The 20331-nt window shown below is 37.4% G+C and overlaps 1 protein-coding gene across 1 annotated transcript; it reads left to right on the top strand.

Moving 5' to 3' along the window:
- Nucleotides 1-207: 207 nt before the first annotated feature.
- Nucleotides 208-18803, top strand: guk1b (guanylate kinase 1b). The gene is made up of 8 exons (XM_018761320.2): nt 208-387; nt 3461-3575; nt 5131-5172; nt 13078-13174; nt 16915-17053; nt 17289-17373; nt 17486-17571; nt 18713-18803. Exons 2-8 carry the CDS (start codon nt 3464-3466, stop codon nt 18746-18748), a joined length of 597 nt encoding a protein of 198 aa, XP_018616836.2. The 5' UTR covers nt 208-387; nt 3461-3463; the 3' UTR covers nt 18749-18803.
- Nucleotides 18804-20331: the final 1528 nt, after the last annotated feature.

The following is a 20331-nucleotide window of genomic DNA, read 5'->3' as shown; positions in this document are numbered from 1 at the left end:
TGTATATTCTGTAAATTACTGTTTACTGTTAGTGTAACCATTTTAGTGTTTTGAATAAATTAATACGGTTTTCATGAAGACGAGCTTGGCTAACAGGTGATACTACTACCTGTGAAATGCCAAAAGAATTTATTTCAAACTATCCTATGTTTTCAGTTTTAGTATTGGTTCTCTTATTAAATTATGTTAATCTTAACAATAATCCAATCCATTTTAAAGTACCGAAATGTAAACTTTATTCATGTTAATTTTAACTTGTGACTTTTCTGTGTTACTTTTGTCTTAGCAGAACAGATGAAGGTGGCAAAAGTCCATTATATCGTCTTCATGTACTTCCGGGCGTAGTTAGCAGTCGGAGATTTCAGCCAAGACATTCAGCAGCTCAAGGTAAGATTCTTTGCTGAATCACATATATACTGTAGCTGGCTGGATATTAATTTGTGATTAATGAAACTAAGTATACCATTAAGAAAAAAAAACAACTAACAATATTTATAATTTTTTGTTTTGTGAAAATTTCATATTGTCTCACTCTTTTTTCAATACATTTAAATAGGAATGTGGATAGCCAATGCACATACAGCATAGAAATTCAACATTATCCTTCCAAATATGGAAAATTTGGACACGATGTTCTGCAGTTCTTGATCAAAATAATTATACCATAAGAGATCTTGAAATCAGCCATCACAGCAGCAGGGACATTCGTTTTGGTTAAGAAGTTTAGACAGAAGAGCTAAAATGTGCCACAGATTACCAGGGTTGGTAAGCTGCATTCCAATTGGCTGAGATATAGGAGGAGGTAATTGGCATGAGGCTGTCAGTGTAACACCCCCTACCTCACACAGTCACATACCAGCCTTAACAAAGCATTCAAACATTTATTCATTCGGCCAAAGCCTTCTCCAAATACAATCAGACGGCTTCACCATCATTGGAAAAAGGTAAAGATGCTGCTTGGCTATAGCAAATGTTGTATTTGGTGTTATTATAGTCTAAAACTCATTGACTGAGGATGGTGAACTGGTAGAAATAAAATTAAGGACACTGGATTAATTTCTAATTAATGCTGTTTTATTATGTTTTGAAATCTTTGATTTTTGGAACATGAGCTTCTCTGTCTTTTGTAGTAAATTTTTTTTTCAGAAAAAATTAAGTTCTTTCTATTGTGAATATGCACATTTGAAAGAAACGGCTTAATAAAACCAGGACAAAGGTTTTTTTTTCTCTGCATGAATGAGAAATTTTTTGCATTCTAATTATTATTGTAGAAGTACTACTTTAGAAATACTTTATAGTCATACAGAGACAGCTTCCAGACTTTTATTTGGAATGCTTGTGAGGTTCATTATCATATTACTGGATTACTCCAGGACTACTCAGGTGACCTAATGAGTGGTACTGTGGGTCAGAGAAATTTATCAGAACAGAAATATCTGGACAGCACCAAATGCAAATGATCTATGAAACAAATTGTAAAATTGAGAGTTGTCAAATATTACCAAAAATAGTGAAAAATACTAAAAATGCATAAATGCCACAACAAACAGTGTTGGTGCCTCACAGCACAGAATCAACATCAGTGTGTGTGGAGGTTGCAAGTTTTCTTAGAGTTTACCTGCGTATCCTTTGGGCACTCTGGTTTCCTCCCACAGTCCAAAGACGTGTGTTTCAGGTGAAATGACTCTCAACTGGCCATCTAGCGTGAATGTTCACATGAATCAGTGTATGTGTGGCACTGCTGTGCTGTATAGATGGGTGAATGATTGCGGGAAGTTTAGAGCAGCATATCTAGCACTTTAAAAGTGTTAAACACTAGTTAAGAAATACTAAAATAATAAGTAAAAACTAAAATACTAAACAAGGACTAAAAACTATAGTCTGCATTTTTAATAAGGATATGTAATGTCTTATCGTTCACTTAAATGTTGAACTGTTAAAAATTATCGAAATCCTAGACTTAGCTAAATTAATATATAAAAGTATATTTATATTTTCGAGTCCTGCTTGGGGTGCCTTGCGTCCCATCCTGGGTGGGGTTCACCGTGATCCCACTTGGGACAAGCGGTTTCAGATAATGTGTATGTGATTCACAAGATAATACAGTTAAATTTAGACATACGTTGTAACACACAACAAAGGTAAAGAAATTAATTTTGCAGTTTAGACCTTTAAAATTCAATTTGTCCTATGATTTTTACACGTATGGCCCTCAGATGGGTTCACAATGTGTGTGATTTAAATTTTAACAAATCTTCAAAATAAATTTCTGTGCTGCTTAAAGGGAACTTGTAAGGTTTAAAATTCAAATTGCAGTGCTAATAAAAGATAACTATAACAGCAATAACATTAATAATTATAATAATACATACATGTAAACATTTATACTATTTTTATTACTCCAGGATAGGCAAACTGATGCTAGGTGCATTAAACTCTGTCCTCACTGGGCTGAGAGTATTTGTGTAACCACTTCCAGTTTTACTTGATTTATATGAGCTACTATTTACCATAAAAACAAGGTACGGTGGGAATGTTTTGGAAATGCTCAGATGTGAATATCCATTTGTATGTGTATTGTGGTCATAACTGCTGAATAGCAGATACACTTAATGCAGTTACTCAAATGATGTAAATGTTTGTTACAATTTTGTAATTTGAAATTGTTGATTAATGAATAAACCTTTAGGCAGCTCCTTGTGTGATGTACGTACATTTACATTTATTCAGTTAGCAGACGCTTTTGTCAAAAGCGACGTACATCTCAGCAAAAGCACAATTTATGCATTATTTTGGTGTATATTGGTTGATATGGTGGAAAGTAACTAACTGTGCTTTGAATCATGTGTCGGCATCTAAGTCACTTTCTGTGTAATGCTTTGGAGAAAAAGCATCTGCTAAATGAATAAATGTAAATGTATGTCATTAAATAATGGAATACGTGGACCATCTGAGGTTAGAAATTTCATGGGATAAAACCCAGGATACTTTCTCAGGCTCTCCAGGTTTTCAGATTGATACCATTTCCATTGCTCTTCTTCTAAATGGACCAAGTCATAGCTTTGGCGATTTCCAGTTTGTGAGGGCAATGTAATCGTCTTAATTGGCCTTGTTTGACTCCACTAAGATGTTTTTTGAGTTAAATGCTAAGGGCATGAACTTGATTGCCCCGACTTGTCAAATCTAATCCTTCCCTAAGTCAGACAGCACTTATAGCCAAGGCACAGCACTATTGGACTGCTTACACCTTGTCCTGTTTTCAACGTACTGCTGAATCCACAATAATCTATTAAACTTTTTTCTGGAGAAAGACAAATCTGTGCTAACAGACAGTTACTGTTTGGTTAAAAAATTAATAAAAATTCCAAAAGAAGGATTTGACATATTTGTGAAATGTTTTTTAAGGTTTATTTTTGAAGCACATCACTGTACTTCATGTCTCCCATTTTCATCCCACTAGGACATGGCAGGACCAAGGCCTGTAGTGCTAAGTGGTCCTTCTGGAGCTGGCAAGAGCACTTTACTGAAGAAACTGCTCAAGGACTATGAGGGTGTATTTGGCTTTTGTGTTTCACGTAAGTAATGGCTTTGAGAAGTGAGGCATTTTAGAACCAAATGACTTGAAATCTAACATTTCTCACAAGAACTGTTATGACTGGTTTAAAAATACCTATTGTTCTTTTCCCTCTTAATACAGCTTTGTACTTAGTTATGTTAAGACAAATTTGTACAGTACTTAGTTACCCACAGTATTGACTCTGACAACTAACCAACATCAACAACCGCTTGTCCCAAGTGGGGTCGTGACAAGCCAGAGCCTAAGCTGGCAACATAGGGCGCAAGGTCAAAGAGGGAGGGGATGCCAGTCTATCACAAGGCACTCCAACCCCAGACCTCCCACACAGCAGGCACCGGCCAAACTCACCACACCAATGCTATAACTGCTTATCCCAGATGGGGTTGCGGTGAGCCAGAGCCTATCCCAGAAACACAGGGCGCAAGGGTACACCCTGGACCCCAGTCCATTGCAAGGTCAATCTCACGCAAATTCCACACAGACTGAGCGAGGATCAAACCCATGTCCTCCCACACCATCCAGGTGCTGTGAGACATAGACGCTACGCACCAAGCCACAGGACAGCCTTTTGACCATGACAGTTGAAAATAAATTTAAAATTACTTTAAAAAACCATGTAATATGTTCTATAATAATACAGCTCAGATTAGTAGATATTTGAAACATTTAAACCAATCTAGCTCCTGTGTGTTCTCACAAATTAAACTTAATAATTAGCATGCACAGAACATCAGTATCTTCACCCACCAATGTCACGTTTATGCTTGAAATCAATTGGATCTTGTCAATAAGAACATTGATGGAAGTACTCAAGCCATCTCTGGCTATCAAGCAATTTACCTACCTGTTTAGCAAATGCTGTGGTAAACATCATCACAAACACCTGGGGAGGGAGGAGGGGATGTCACAACTGTAATGCAGTGCATATTAGACATTAATTCCAAAAGCAGTTTAGTGTGCGTGCTACAATGATGTGTCAAAAAGAATCTGGATACACTCTGGGTTAGCTTGTTTTTCCCTAGAACTTTGATTACCTTATAATAATGTGTAAAACACCTCTATGAGAATGACACTGTAAAGTCAACTTCCTGTATCAAGCACTTTCTATACCTGAACCACTGAATTTTCATATATCAATAGTGCTATGAAACACAATAGATTGCCACACACTATGCTGTAGTGTTTTGTACTGTACTGACATTCTTGGTGTAACTAGTAAATCCTACAAACATGTCTTAGAGGTCTAGGACAATACAAGATGGAGAGCAATATGTTAATTTAAAAAAAAAAAAACTACCTAAATAATTCACAAATGCCATATTATTGAATTTGCAGGTGTAATCACAAGTACCGTTGTGACAGAAAATATTACAACGAAATGCTCTTGATATGCAATATTCACTTCCTCGCTATTAGCAACCGGTTGTCCAAATCAGGCTCACAGTCGTGCAGAGCCCATTCCGGAAGCACAGAGTGCTAGGCTGAGTAGGGTACACCCTGGACATAAATAATATCTTCTGATTCAATCTCCCAAATTGTTCTCGTCCATTCAGATACAACAAGAAACCCTCGACCTGGAGAGGAAGATGGCAAAGGTAGGAATTCTCATAAAATGCTCTCTTCTGTTTAGCATTAATGTAGTTTGCTGTCTTTCCTTCCTCTTTCTTGACAGGAACTTGACCATTATTCTTTCAGGTATCAAACAATGAACATAAACATCTGAATGAACATTAGCAAAGCCCATTATTCCCAGGCAGAGTCAGGTAGACACCCAACAAATCCATTGTTCTTTAAATGTCCCACGGTATTCTTTCTGTCCTCCTCTTTTATTCCCTTCTACCTTTGGCCTCAGGCCTGCATAAGCATATACATATTTTTATGAATGTATGTTAGTAAGTATTTATGTATGTATGTATCTATCTTTTTAACTAATAGATGTTTCAAAATTCTACGGAGTTGCTGTACATTCTTGGCAACCGTATAGTGGGCTTGCAGTGTGTTCCATCCTCTGCTTGTGTCTTATGTAGATAGGAAAGAGATGCATCTAATGCATCTGTTTCCTCTTTTTCTTCACGCTTTTCCACGCATTCATAACAGAATCCAATCAACTTATGATGTTTTTTCATCACAGAATATACCTCGATCTCCTCCTTTGTGCTTCCGGTGTGATTTCTGCCTTGATTTAATCTTGATTCTATCTATTCATCTATTTGTTATCCTGGCCATCAGTGGTATTCCTAAGAGTGTCTACAAACACCAGAGTTCAAAGTCTACTCTACAGAGTCTCTCCAATCCTGCTTCTGAAATGTCCGGTTTTAACATCCATATAATATCTTTTCAGTTCTTGTGGATATATCTGAGAATTTTTTTCTAGATTTTGTATCTCCACTTACCAAGTGCTAGTCTTCTGTCGATCACTTGAGTGGTTGATTCATTATCGTTAATTCATCCCAAGTGAGAAAAGTTGTCATCTGTGTAGAGGATCTTTAGTGAGTCCTCAATACTAAAATATGATGCTATGCCAATTGTCATGATTTTAGTTTTTAACATTAATCATAGTATCTTTTTTTCTTGGACAGCATTGTATTAGTAGACTGGATTTTCAGATGTTCTTTGTCGTCTGCTATTAGTATAATATCAGCGCAAAGATTATATTGATTTTTAGCTAACATTTTTTTCCTGCAACTTTGACTTCTCTTGATGTCTTCAGCTTTTTTTTAAAATTTATTATTGGTCTTACAATATTTCTCTTGTCCCATGTCATTTCCTGAATGAGGCAATTCTCTTTACATCTACGGTTATAGTCTACATTGCATGATATAACCTTGCTGAATGTGAAATTAGGGAAATTCATGTTTTCACTCTTTGCTGCATCTCTTTTCTTTGGTATTGGAATGTGAACTGATGAGCCTGTTGGTCATCAAGTAGTTTTCCAGATTTGTTAGCATAAATTGGTAAGCACCTTCACAGACTCTTCCTCTGCTGCTAAAATGGCATTTCTTGGCAATGACTTCAATATAGATCTTATTTCATCCTCTGTTATCAAGGGTTCTTGTTCTAAGTTAATGCATCTGGGATGCTGACATCTCAACTACTTTGGTCTTTGATGTATTCTTCTGGTTAATCTTTGCTTCATAAATTATTACCGGTGAATGTATATTTTAGAGCAAACCAAATTGTTTGCAATTTAAAAAAAATGTTTTAGTTGTTTGGAAGACTATCCTCATTCTTTCAGATCTGTTTCCATTTTCAGTGTCTTTGCAGGTGTTATCAAAACTGTTCTTTTAGCAGGTCCTAGAAATCTTATGTTCAAGTCCTTCACTCTTTTTTGATTCTTCTGGATTTTGGCTTCTCTTTTATTATGACTAAATTGTAATGTCTAGTCTAACATTCACTTGGCTTGCTTCTTTTTCACCTTTGCCAATCTTTCACATTTATTGTTCATCTTCAGTTTCTGTCTGAAGTGCTTCTGTTTCTCTGTCAATAAGACTCAGTATCTCAAAATGATTGTTGACATGTTCCGTGAAATTTTCAAGTATACTTTCCATATATGGGAGCGTTGGGGCATGGGGACATGGGGGCTTGGCCGGTGCCTGCTGTGCGCCGGGTCCGGGGTTAAAACTCTGCTTGGGGTGCCTTGTGACAGACTGGCATCCTGTCCTGAGTGTGTCCCCTCCCACCCTCAACCTTGCACCCTGTGGTGCCGAGTAAGGCTCCGGCTCGCCGTGACCCTGCTCGGGACAAGCGTTTGTTGAAAATGGATTGACTTTCCCTATTATATTATTTTGGAAACTGGACAGAGTTGCCATTTCTTTTTAGTTTATTCACAGCTTGTACATCAGTCTTTTTGTGATGAGTTCGACAAGCTGCAGCAAGCTGCATTTTGCAATTAAAATTAAACTCTTCCACTTCCTGCTAAGGATCTTGTCCTGTTTCTGAGGCTGTCTCTAGGCATATATACCACTTTTTGGCTATAGTACATTTACACTTATTCATTTAGCAGACACTTTTCTCCATAGCGACGTACATCTCAGAGAAAAATACATTGACTGCATTACATCAACAGAACTCCAGATCGTTCTGTCTTGCACATGTGTCTTTGTCTTGAAAAGTGTCCATAGTTGTGGAGTCCATCCTTTGTTTTCTGGGTGTCCCCTTCTTCTTTCTCCTTCAGCTTTTCCAAGCATTGCTGTATTTTTCAGGAGAATCCATTCTTCACAAGATGTACCCATATTATGATAACATCAGTCTCATCACTTGTGCTTTCGATGAGAGTTCTGCCTTCTTATGATGAAAGATCCATCCGTTTGTATATCTGGCCTTTCAGAGTATCCTTAAAAGTCTTTTCTAGAACTACAGTTCCAGTGAGCTTATGCTTTCATATCCTACTTCAGTGATGTCCAACTGTTACGTTCAAGTAATGGCAAAAATACCATTGGTTCAATAGTTCTAACATTAGTTTGTGTGGATACTGCTGAAGCCCATCTGGAGCACCAAAATGCTGAGCAGCCACCCCAGGGACAGTGGTACTCACAACTGCAGTATGAAGTGTAGACAACGGCTCCGCCAAGGTGATGACAGAACCATTAATCCTTCCCTACAGCTTGCATACATTGGGAACAGAACAGAATACAGTACATGGAATATATAGAAATAGAGGAAACCAAATTTATTATCTATTCATGCATTTAAATATTGTGTATTAGCTAATGGTTTAATTCAAAGAGACTTTTGGTTGTTGTTTTCCTTTGGGTATTTTAGTGGAGCAATTTCAGGCAACTGTTCAGAAATACTAGAAAGCAGAAATTTAATTAACAGCCTTTATAAAACTTTACATACATTAATGTTTATATTTTTAAGCACTGTGCCACCTGGTGCCCCAGTGCTTTATTGGTACTTTGTACATTGGATTTGTCTGTTGTGCAATGTGAATTATCTTGTCCCAAAAATATTTATTTTATTTAAAACAAAAAAAACTTGTCACTTGCACTTTTTTTTAAAGATTTTTTAAAATTGTTATGTCTTTTCCTATCTGATTGTACAGCTCTGACAGCCTTTCCACTTATTCCTGACTTGCACCAGACTGCAAGTTTCAGAATACATATAGTATTTTTTAGAGCTAAACATTTTTTGCTAAACATTTTTGTGCCTTTTGTTGTTTTCTCCATAGGGTTGAATTGCCTCCCTATGCTTCTTGGGGCGACATTATTGCCCGTAGCAGACGTCCTATCATCTGTATCATCTGAAGGTGTAGATTCCTCATCTTAATTTTCATGTGTCTTGCTGAATCACAAATTACACTTAAAACACAATAAAAGCAAATCTTTGGGGGTTACTTTCATTTGTTAGAGTGAATTTAAACTATTGTTAAAGAAATTATGACCATAGTTTCTAATGTAACAGAAATGCACAACCTTTTTGACATTAGAGTAAAATGTTTTGAAATTAGCCCCTTCAGTGCCTTCTTCCACTAGCTAAACCCCTCATTTAGTTCAATAAATTACTGTATTGTTTAGTATTATTGTAGATACTCATGACCCTCACCATTAACAGTACATGTTTTGCATTTATATTGTTTTTATTTAAATCACTGTAATGTGCTAAGCAATTTATTAAGTTTATGTGTCAGTGGTACATTCTAAATGAAAAGACAAAAACAATGTTATTCAGGGGTAGTTTACTTCAGGGTCCTCAAAGGGTTGAATTTGAAAATATTGACAGTAAATTTTCAATTCAGAAGCAATCATGCAAATAACTGCATAAAATAATTTTAACTAAGTAAATTAAGCAACTAAGTAATTGTATTAACCAGTTGCTGTACTAGGCATTAAGGATAGAGATGCCAATCTTTACTAGGGCTGAAGGTATATTAAACTGGTGATACTGCAATATGGACGCATAAGATATTAATGCTACAATAGTGAAACTTGTGTTTTTGTTTAACCAGTGCATGAATTTTCTGACAATCATTCAAAATTCTCCCTTACATTCAAATAAATAGCAGCACTATGAATATGCTTTGGGGTTTCAGGTGGATTGGTGACCCTAACTTGTCCATAACGTGCATGTGCATGATTTTGTGTGTGTGTATGTGTGTGTGTGTATGTGTGTGTGTGGCTACCCTGCAATGGACTGGGACCCTCTGCTTCCAGAATAGGCTCTGGGCCACCATGATCCTGACTTAGGACAAGGGCTTAATGATACTAAATGAGAATGTTTTTGGTTATCAAAAATACACTGTCTCTTTAAATAATAATGATAATAACAACAACAACAACAACAACAACAAGGTAACTTATGCGCACACGCACACAAAAACACAAAGCAAGGACAAAAGAGTCACCAGCTGACCTGAAACACATCTTTGGGCGTGGAAACCACAGCACCTAGAGGAAACCGATGCAGATATGAAGAGAATATGAAAACTGCACAATGGCTGAACTAGTTTCAAACCCACATTCAAACCCAGAGCCCAGGAGCTGTGCACCACTAGCACAACTTGCTGTGCCGCCACAATGTCAGAATAAAAAGATAAATAGCTGAATTCTTCTCCATGCTTTACGGTCATTTGATCACATCACTCCACAGTAATGATGTTTTCCGTTATTTTTTATTTAAATATATCACTGCAATACCTTGATTAAATATCAATGCCACGTTTTCTTTTCATAGTAGCTCATAGAGCAGAGACCATCTGTACCTCAGTGAATAATAATATGTTAAACAAAGTTCTCAGCTCATGCATTTCATTTAATATGATTTCAGAAGCGCAATATCGTAGTTTAAAATAAAAGCTGAGTCAGAAAAGCATTCCCTGGGAACCTGAGCATGTGACTTCGGTATTACAGCCCGACCAACTGATTACATTTTAAAAAGGTGAATTACAAATTACTTATGCCAGGTTAATAGGGGTCAGAACACACAACTTGCCCCAGTTCTGCCAAGTTTACTGGGTTATAACATTGGCCCTGCATAGTGGGATATGATCATAACCGCTGTAATGGAAAATAAATTGATTTGTGATTACTGTAACCTGGCTGCTATTGTTTCCATAAAAATAGCACAGGGATATAAATAAACACATGATGATGCACAAAATAATGACCTTAAGCCAAGTTACCAGGACAAAAATCACCCAGCATGTTTACCTATGTTTGTGAACTGTAACCCAGCAGTTTTTGTTGATAAAGCCAAAGAATATAAAGATAAAGCTCCACCATCTCTCAACTGCAATATTAGAAACACACACTTTCAGAACCGCTTGTCCCATACAGGGTCATGGGGAACCGGAGCCTAACCTGGCAACACAGGGCATAAGGCCGGAGGGGGAGGGGACACACCCGGGATGGGACGCCAGTCCGTCGCAAGGCACCCCACGCGGGACTCGAACCCCAGACCTACTGGAGAGCAGGACCCAGTCCAACCCACTGCGCCACTGCACTCCCCAATATTAGAAACATCACTTTATATTCTGTCAGTGCAGCACAGCCCTATTCTTTGCTCACTTTTACAGTCCAATAATTTAACATTTTGAAAATCTTACTTTTGGACAGTTTTTTTCCCTTTTTAACAGTCCAAATCATATAAATAGCTGTTCAGAAATGTTTACTCTCAACTCTGCACTGTCACTCTGTATCATAAAAATAGATTGAACTGAAAAATTGAACTCTTTTTTTCCAGAACACTATTCAAAAGCTCTAATTGAGCATGCAGTCTCCGTTATTTTATTTTGCCTGTATTTTATGTCCTTTTCAAGAATTCTAAATGGTTAACTTTAAAGCAAATGCATATTTTTCAAACGTATTGAGCATTTTTTTTTTTTTTTTTGTATTTCATTGGTGTTCACTGACAAAATAAAATTGAAAAGGAATAGTTCCTAAATCCTAGTTATAATAAGAAGAGGTCACTACCTGGAATAAAAATCCATTGTTTGTTGAAGTATTTTGCTGCTGAGCATGCTCAAGTGTTTATAATCATTTTTTAGTATTACCTTGTGTAGTGAGGCATTTTTTGTGTTTGTGACACCCCTGACTAGTGATGTCTGTAGATGCTCCAACTGCGCCAGGTCCTTTTGGACTGTGATGTTAGTCTAGAGGACAATTCCAAAGCAGCAGTAACCAGTTCATGTCTCTTTTGCAAAACATTGCACATAAATACATGTTTCGATATTCATGTGCTTAGCACTTCTGAATAACCACTTGTGTTTTTTTTTTTTTAAACTTTCTAAATCTTTAACTACCTTGGCTAGTCCCACACCATCACCTCTTACATGTGAAAACAAAATTATGCCCAAATATTTATTGAAGATTTGTTAGACATAAAATAGCAGAAAATTCTGCTGTAATTAAACCAGATTAAATTTATCTGGTTTTCTGAGTCTTACCATAAAAAGTCAGATAGAAATACAAGACCAAATATGAAAGTTATCAATTTCCTTCAAAACCTTGAAACATTAAATTTTTCAAATTAGAGAGCATGTGATATATGTTACTTAAATGTTTAAAAAATGTCAACAGTAGACAGTGTATTCAGAAAGTATTCAGAGCCCTTCACTTTTCTCACATTTTTCATGACATACTGAAAAAGTGAAAACAAGATTTTAGGAATTTCTGCAAATTTATTAAAAATAAAAACCTGAAATATTGCTTTGACATAAGTATTCAGATACTTTACTTCATACTTAGTTGAAGCACCTTTGGCAGCAATTACAATCCAGTCTTCTTGGGTACAACATGACAAGCTTTGCACACCTAGATTTGGGGATTTTTTGCATTCTTCTCTGCAGATCCTCTCAAGCTCTGTCAGGTTGGAGAGGGACCATCAGTAGACAGTTTTCACATCTTTCCCGAGGTGTTCGTGCCTGGGATATTTCTAAAATCCTGTTTTTGCTTTGGCAGTATAGGGTATTGATTTTAGATTGATGAGACTGAATTTAAATGATTTTAGCATAAACCGTAACATGAAAAATGTGAAAAAGTGAAGGGGTTCAAATACTTTCCAAATGCACCGTATATGGTCATTTAAGGTCACCGAACCAAACTCCATTTTCTCTATTGTGTTTTTATTTGACCAGGGCATTAATTTTCTGATAGTCATTCAAAATTCAAAATTAATTTAAATATTAAACTTGATGCTTGTTGCCATTCCATAAACACTCCATTAAATAACTTTGTATACTTCTTTTACTGCCATAATGATTAAATAACAGGCAGGCACTGGTGTCACTTGAGTGGAACACACCATATTTTAACCTGGGAACTCCTTCCAAATGCTATCAGAATAAGTTCTAATCAGTGGCTAACTTATTAAATAAGAGACAGATAAATTTTATTAAATAGAAACAGACTGTTGGCTAAGTTACATCTCTTCTCAGGATGACCTCTGGCTGCTGTATATTGTTTTGCTCCTGATTTTCATGTAAATGTTGTACATCTCACTGCAATGTTGACAGAATATTTGAATTCTTTGTATTTTTCCCCTCTCTTTGTTCTCCCCTGAAGATTACCATTTCGTGTCCAGGGAGACAATGCAGCAGGGGATTAACAATGGAGAGTTCATTGAGAATGCAGAGTTTTCTGGTAACATGTATGGAACCAGGTAAATTGTACAAATGTCAACTCTCTCACACACACACACACACACACACACACACACAGTAGTCGAAGCTGCCTGTCCTGAGTGGGGTCCCGGCAAGTTGAAGCCTAACCCAGCAATACAGAGCATAAGCCTGGAGAGGGAGGGGACGCCAGTCTGTCAGAAGGCACCCCAAGCAGGATTTGAACCCCAGACCCACCAGAGAGCAGGACCCAGCCAAACCCGCTGCACCACCACATGCCCCCAATTGTACAAATGCCATTTTAAAAATGTTATCAAAACTCAAACTTATTTCTATTAAAGTTATGTAATAAAATTAAAAAAATTTAGTGTACACAGTAAATATGCTTTGCACCCTTTTGACCATTGTCACACTATTATGACAAAAGACCTTAATGACAGTATGACTGTATGACTACTTCAAGCTGGACACCAGTGGTCATACAAAGATGACAAATACTACAAACCATTTGGTTTCTTTTTCTTTTGGACATTTTCATAAATGCTTCTGTTTCCACACTTACAGAATTCTCCATTCATCATTCATTCAAGAGACACAGGAAAAGATGTTATGCCCTGTGCGTATTTTTCATCAGTTGCATACAAGGACCCAGTACACTCACCACCCTTAAACCACAGAACACCACCCAGCATAGCCAACATACATCTTCATGCCCTGAAACCAAGACACTTAATTGACCTAACCCACCCACCAAACCAAAACTAGTCCCACCAACAAAATCCAAACCAAATTTAACACACCAACAAATAACCAAACCAAGCCTAAATCAACTAATACAAAACACCAAGCCACACTCACCAACAACACTCCTAAAGCAAGCCTAACCCAACAAACCAGCCATCCAGCCAACCCACTAACAATAACTAACCACCAAACCACACCTACAGACAACAGCACAACCACCAACAGAAACCAACAAAGCCTACTCCCACCAACACAAAAACTAACCAACAAACCACACAGACCAGGTCTAACACATCAACTCAGCACCATCCACCCATACCACCAGCAAAACCAAGCCAACAAACCACATCTGATCCACCACCAACCAAACCCAACAAAGCCAAATCAACAGACCAAGTCTAACTCACCAACCAAACCAACAAACCACACCAACATGAGCATTTCATTGAGGTTATCAAGTGGGCACCTCCCTTCATTGGCATTTCGTTGAATTAGGTCCACGACACCTCCGGAAGGCTCAACAGTGCAATCCAGTGTCCCAGAAGCACCCCCCTCCACACACGTTCAATACCCTTCACTCTCAACTACCACACCCCACTAACTCAACCAGCCAAACCACAGTTGTATACATACCTTCTTACCTTACCTAGCATACCTGCTACCAAACCAACTGCAAATGTCCCACTCCACAAATTTAAACTATCCTACTTAACAAGGCCACACCTCCTTAATTATCACCAGCTGCCTCCCATTACTCATCACTTGCCACTAAATTTTCCACCATCACACACCTCCCTCCAGTCTGTAACCCCAACTACCCTGCTCTCTTTTCAACCACAACCACTGACTTGCCTTCTTAGCTGCCTCATACGAGTGGCCTCTAATATCAAACTCCCCCAACAATACTGTAGCTGATTTAGCCACGGTCCCTTGCCTCTGCCACCAGATCAGCATACTTTAACAGTTTCCGCTCATATCCCTCCCCAATAACATCCTCGAACGGCACTGTTAACTACAAAGTACACAGTACGCTCGCCCTCTGAATATAACACCGTGTCCAGCCTCCAGATAAGACTTTTATTTCAAAATTTTGTGATGCATTCCAAAAATCACTTGATTTCAGTCTCTATTTAATCATAAGAACTTCATTTCAGTTCTCATGACCATTTAAAAGATTGTTTTTGGAGATTACTTTAAAATTAGTCCTGAGTGTACAATTCAAGTTCAGGACAATTAGTGGAATTGCATTTTACGAAATATAAAAATCTAACAACTATTATTTCTTTTATTTGCAATCACCCTTTATCCAGAGCAGGGTCATGGTGTTCCATAGCCTATCCCAGAAGAATAAGGTGTGAGGCCAGGTACACCCTAGACAGGACACCAGTCTATTGTAGGGTAGCCATACATACACTCATTCATTCACACATAAACACACAGTAAGTTACTATGAAGAAGCTACACAGAAGCTACTCGTGCAATGTAAATCTTTAAGAAAAAAAAATTAGGAATGTGATTAGGAATTGTCGATTATTTGGATAAACCTTTATGTAGGTACTTGTGTGATGTACATTGGTTCATATGGTGGAAAGAAACAAATTAACTGTGCTTTACAATTTCGCGTCTGCACCTAAGTCTCTCTTTCTGTTCATGTAATGCACACATTATATTTTCTATGAGATGTACGTCACTTTGGAGAAAAGTGCCTGCTAAATGAATAAATGTAATTGTATATGTAGTAAGGTTAAATTAGAATGACCATCTCACCTGGAAGACATTTTTGGGCTGTGGGAGGGACCCCACACAAACACAGGGAGAACATGTAAAGTCCATACACACTGATCTGGAACTAAACCTACATTCAGTTGTACAGTCTAAGCATTATATTTGATTGGCCCCAGTGCTAACTGCTGCGCCACTATGCCCCCCATTATTGTCAAGAAGCAAACCTACATTTTTCAAAGAGTGGACATCAACTGGCCAAAAAAATATGCGTCAGAAAAAATTTAAACAAGGGTAAAACCTTAAGTCTTGTGATGTTTATGAGGAACATATGAAAACAAGCACTAATATTTCTTTAATGGCACAAATTTATATTTTGTTTTCGCATTTCAGTTTTTAGATGCAGATAGTATGCACATTTGTGGTTTATCTGAAGCAGTATTACCCTTTCATTAAAGCAAGTTATCATGTAGATAAATAAATTACAATACAGTTTTCAGACCTTTACAGAAAAGAAAAACCTGAATGGGTTTGTGGACAGAAGTGTAGCCTCAACAGTAGGCAATAATTAGTTGACTGCACCTTTGCATATAATAAATATTTCAATAATAAATATTGAAAAGGACCACATTAGATTGTTTTATTAAAATTTCATAAAATTTATAGATTGTATTTACTTTACTTTCTCAATATTGTTCAGCTGTTCAAATCAGGCTTCATTGGTCTAAAATCTATCCCAGAGGCAGAGGGTGCTATACTAAGAAGGAAGCACCTTCCATGCGACACCAGCCAATCAGAGTATCAATTTGCATACTTAATTCCATACATTTATTCCTGAGTTTGCATTTTAGATTAAAAGAACACATTGTTCTTCATAGCTAGTGCAAAACTACAATATTGTTAACAGAGATCATTTATAAATTTAGGATAACCTTCAGCTTAGTTGAGCTCCTCTTTATCACAGTGTCAAAGTTAATGGCAATATTTTTAAAGATAAACCTGACAAAAAATATGAGCTGGTGCATACAAATTCAAATACTGTTTCAGCTATAGCTCAATGTGACAAACAGGTAATCGTCTAATGTTGTTTTTCAAGCTATAGTTGAGCCAGCAAGCAAATAACCACTCTGATTTCCCAGCAAGAGCAGTTTTCTCAAATGATATTTTGCCTGCTGTGCCACATATTAATAATGCAGGTTTTTCTTTTTTTTTGCTTTATAGTAGAGAGATTGGATTACTATCCTGTTTTAAAATATCTTAACACATCTTTTTTAACTGATGTTTTTTGTTAAAAATTACAATTTTTCATATATAGTAAGGCCTCAGTTGAAGACGTTCAAGCCCAGAACCTCATATGCATCCTGGATGTAGACATACAAGGTGTGAAGAATATTAAGAAGACTGACCTCAACCCCATCTATGTCTCCATCCAGCCTCCTTCTATTGAGATTCTTGTAAGACTTAACCGAGTCCACCCAAAACATGCGCCCTTACATATCAAATAATTGCACACTATTCTTTTAGTTAACGAAACCTGAAAAAGTCTATTAATTTACTACTGGTGCTTTAGTTCTGTTTTGCTAAAAATACGTATGTTATGAGTATGAAGTATATTTGAAGTATAATTTGAACACAAAGACACAAAATAAATTTTCCTCATTGCTTCAGCTAATCTTTTAATTTCAACAGGAGAAGCGCTTGAGAGACAGACAAACTGAGACAGAGGAGAGCCTACAGAAACGCCTGGAAGCAGCTCGCCTTGACATGGAACTCAGTATGTTTTTCTATCCAAAAACTGATGTGTAATCTTTGCTGGCTGTGTAGCATTGTAACATCTTCTAGCTTCGTTCATGCCCCATTTACTGTATACTTATATATATTTTCAGGCAAGGAACCTGGAATATTTGATATTGTCATCATTAATGATGATTTGGAGGAGGCATATGAGAAGTTGAAAGAGGTTCTTACAGAGGTGAGTTCATGGGCTTTCATAACAGAAGACTGTGTTATTGGGAATGGTGTGTGTCACTGGGTACCAAACACATTTTCATTAAGAGGGTATGAGGAGTCACTTCTTTTATTGTTGTTGTTGTTGCTGTGTAAATGTATTTGCCAACTTCCCTAAATTCTCTATTTCTGCTTCATTCTAACATCATGTTTCTCTTTCAGTCAGCACCATTAGTGTATAAACCAACTCCAGGAGGCAAAAAATGACATTTTGTTCTATGTGTCACTTCCTTGATGTAGAGGGTAATGAAATGTGTAGTCATAGGTGTGAAAAATTAACTGCCCCCTAACTTTCATTAATTAAAAGTGTAATTAGACAGCTGTTTGGATACAGTCAGGTGAAGTTTGGGCTACCCTGTCTAACATCATCTTCAATTACTCCAACTCTTACCAGAAGAGTCAAGTCAGAAAAGAGCGATTCATAGAAGTCCATCATCCCATATTCAAAGGAAATGTCTGAAAGCCCTAGGAGAATAGTTGCTGAAGCATGTCAGCCTGGACAGTTATATAGGCTTAACTTGGTCAAAAAAACCCCACATTTTAATAAACCTATAAACACTATATACACTGAGTCCTCAACTTATAAAAACAACTGGGACCAAAAGTCTGTCTTTAATTCAGTTTATCTGTAAATCTAAAGGGACTTACACCACAGTGCTACAATTGCTAAAAACATCAACCTTGAAACCTTAATCCATTAATTTATTCACGGTACACCATGGACGGGATGTTAATCCATTGAAGGCCTCTGTTTTATTAACTTGAAACACTGTCTATCTAAAAGTACTGAAAAAGTCTCCCCGAACTCTTTGGTACTGATTTTTTAAGTGTTCATCAGAATCTGGCCATTTTCAATTTCCTATGCAATCAGTAAAGGTTAACTTGGTGCTACAGACAACAATAGCAATAATGCACAAAGTAAACTGAGTCCTTACCAAATTGCTGTGTCACTGCAGCAAAGACTTGTAGCATAATGCAGTCTTATTTTAAATGGTGCTGAAGAGTGCAAGTAGTGCCAGAAATCAATAGTATTCTATATGAGCCTGTGATCTTCATGATCTGCATCTACCTAAAACTCATGCAACTTCTCGTTCCCATTTGTACAGGAAATAAAGAAAGTGCAAGAATCCAAAAAGTCATAAAGCTGCACAGCCTACCCCTCAGGCTATCAGGCTATTTCCTACACCAAAAACAAAAGCCTTCAAGTCGTTCCAGGATGGGCCTGCTCCAGAAGTTCAAGACACTATGTTACCACCTACTGGTTCATCCTTCCCTAGGAAAGGCTCTGTTTCACTGCAGTTTTGCAGCCATAGTGACTATGTTGATTTTTACTCTACACTTGGAAGTTTTAGAGCTATATACCAACACTTAAAAAATAAAATATTTGCAATATAGTATAATACTTAGTATGAGTATGTTGCACATCACAGTCTGATATTATTTCAGTTACCAACAAAATTTCAGCATGAGAAGAAAAAAGATATTATACCTTGTTGCAGTTGGTAAATGTGAATCATAAGCACCTAAAAATGGAATACAAAAAAATAAAGCACACAAACTCAGTCTATAGTGTTCTTTCTTTGCTTTGTTAACTGGAAGTTATAATCAACAAGCTGTATCCACAGCTTCTGCTGAAACATCACATTGAGTGCATTACAGACAAGTTCTTCCATTCCATAGTAACAGGCCTCAGGTCCTTGTAGGGCCATGGAGAAATTGAATCTGTCCTCAGTTTTCAAGTTCTTTTCTGAGGAATCCTTCCAGCACTACAAAGGGATATCTTCACTTGGTGCTTGAACCCATTGCAGCAAGCCCCTCTTGAGCAGGGGCATCTACTCTAGGTGTCTCCATTTTCACTGCACTTCTTACACAAGTTCTTACACCCTGTGGAGGAACTTCATTTCCACCACTTGTGCTCATGATCTTTCAGTCACAACCCAAGGCTTGTGAGTATGTGTTAGGATCGGGATGTACAGTGACAGCACACTGACAGTGTTCTCAGAAGACTTTACATCTCTCTGCTAGCCATTCCCACAATACTCCCACCCTCACTCCTGAAAACATCCCAGAGTTGAAGTATCACAGTTCCTCCACCCAGTTCAGCTACTCCCCAACCTGAAGAGCACAAGTCACCTTTTTCCACCAAATGACCTTAATGTCAGGTCATGAGCTGCTGAAGTTCACAGTATGATGGGTCCAACAGGACCACATTTACAACCAACACTGGAACAGTGATGTCTCCAAATTAAACTCTGAAACCCAGCTGTCTTTATTGTGGTTCGTACATGTCCTGCACGTACTCTTGACAAAGACACCACAAACAACACAAACCAGGTTTCTCATCAGGTTTCTCTTTCACCCAGGTGAATGCATCGCTGACCAAGGACAAATTCAATCCCACTGTCCTTCTATTTACTCTGCATGTCTAATCTGAGTGCACTGTTTCCTATAACCCGTTGGAGACAAAAGGTTCAAATTTTACTTTTACTGTAAAATGTTATAATCTGCTGTCAGTAATCAGATACCAATTCCTCAGACCGCACACTGACCTAGTGTTATTAAGAAGTCTGAGGATGCCTTTCTCCACTGAGAAAGAAACTTAAAACCTAAAGAAGAACTTTATCCACTGAGATAGAAACCTAACTGCCCTGCTACTGAGATCTCCCTGAATACATCACACAATTGATGCCCTACCACCTCCCAGATATATATATACATATAGTAA

The sequence above is a fragment of the Scleropages formosus genome, chromosome 2, assembly GCF_900964775.1.
Source record: "Scleropages formosus chromosome 2, fSclFor1.1, whole genome shotgun sequence".
Taxonomy (NCBI): domain Eukaryota; kingdom Metazoa; phylum Chordata; class Actinopteri; order Osteoglossiformes; family Osteoglossidae; genus Scleropages; species Scleropages formosus.
The sequence above is the reverse complement of the archived record's forward strand: the minus strand, read 5'-3'. Positions and strand labels throughout refer to the sequence as shown.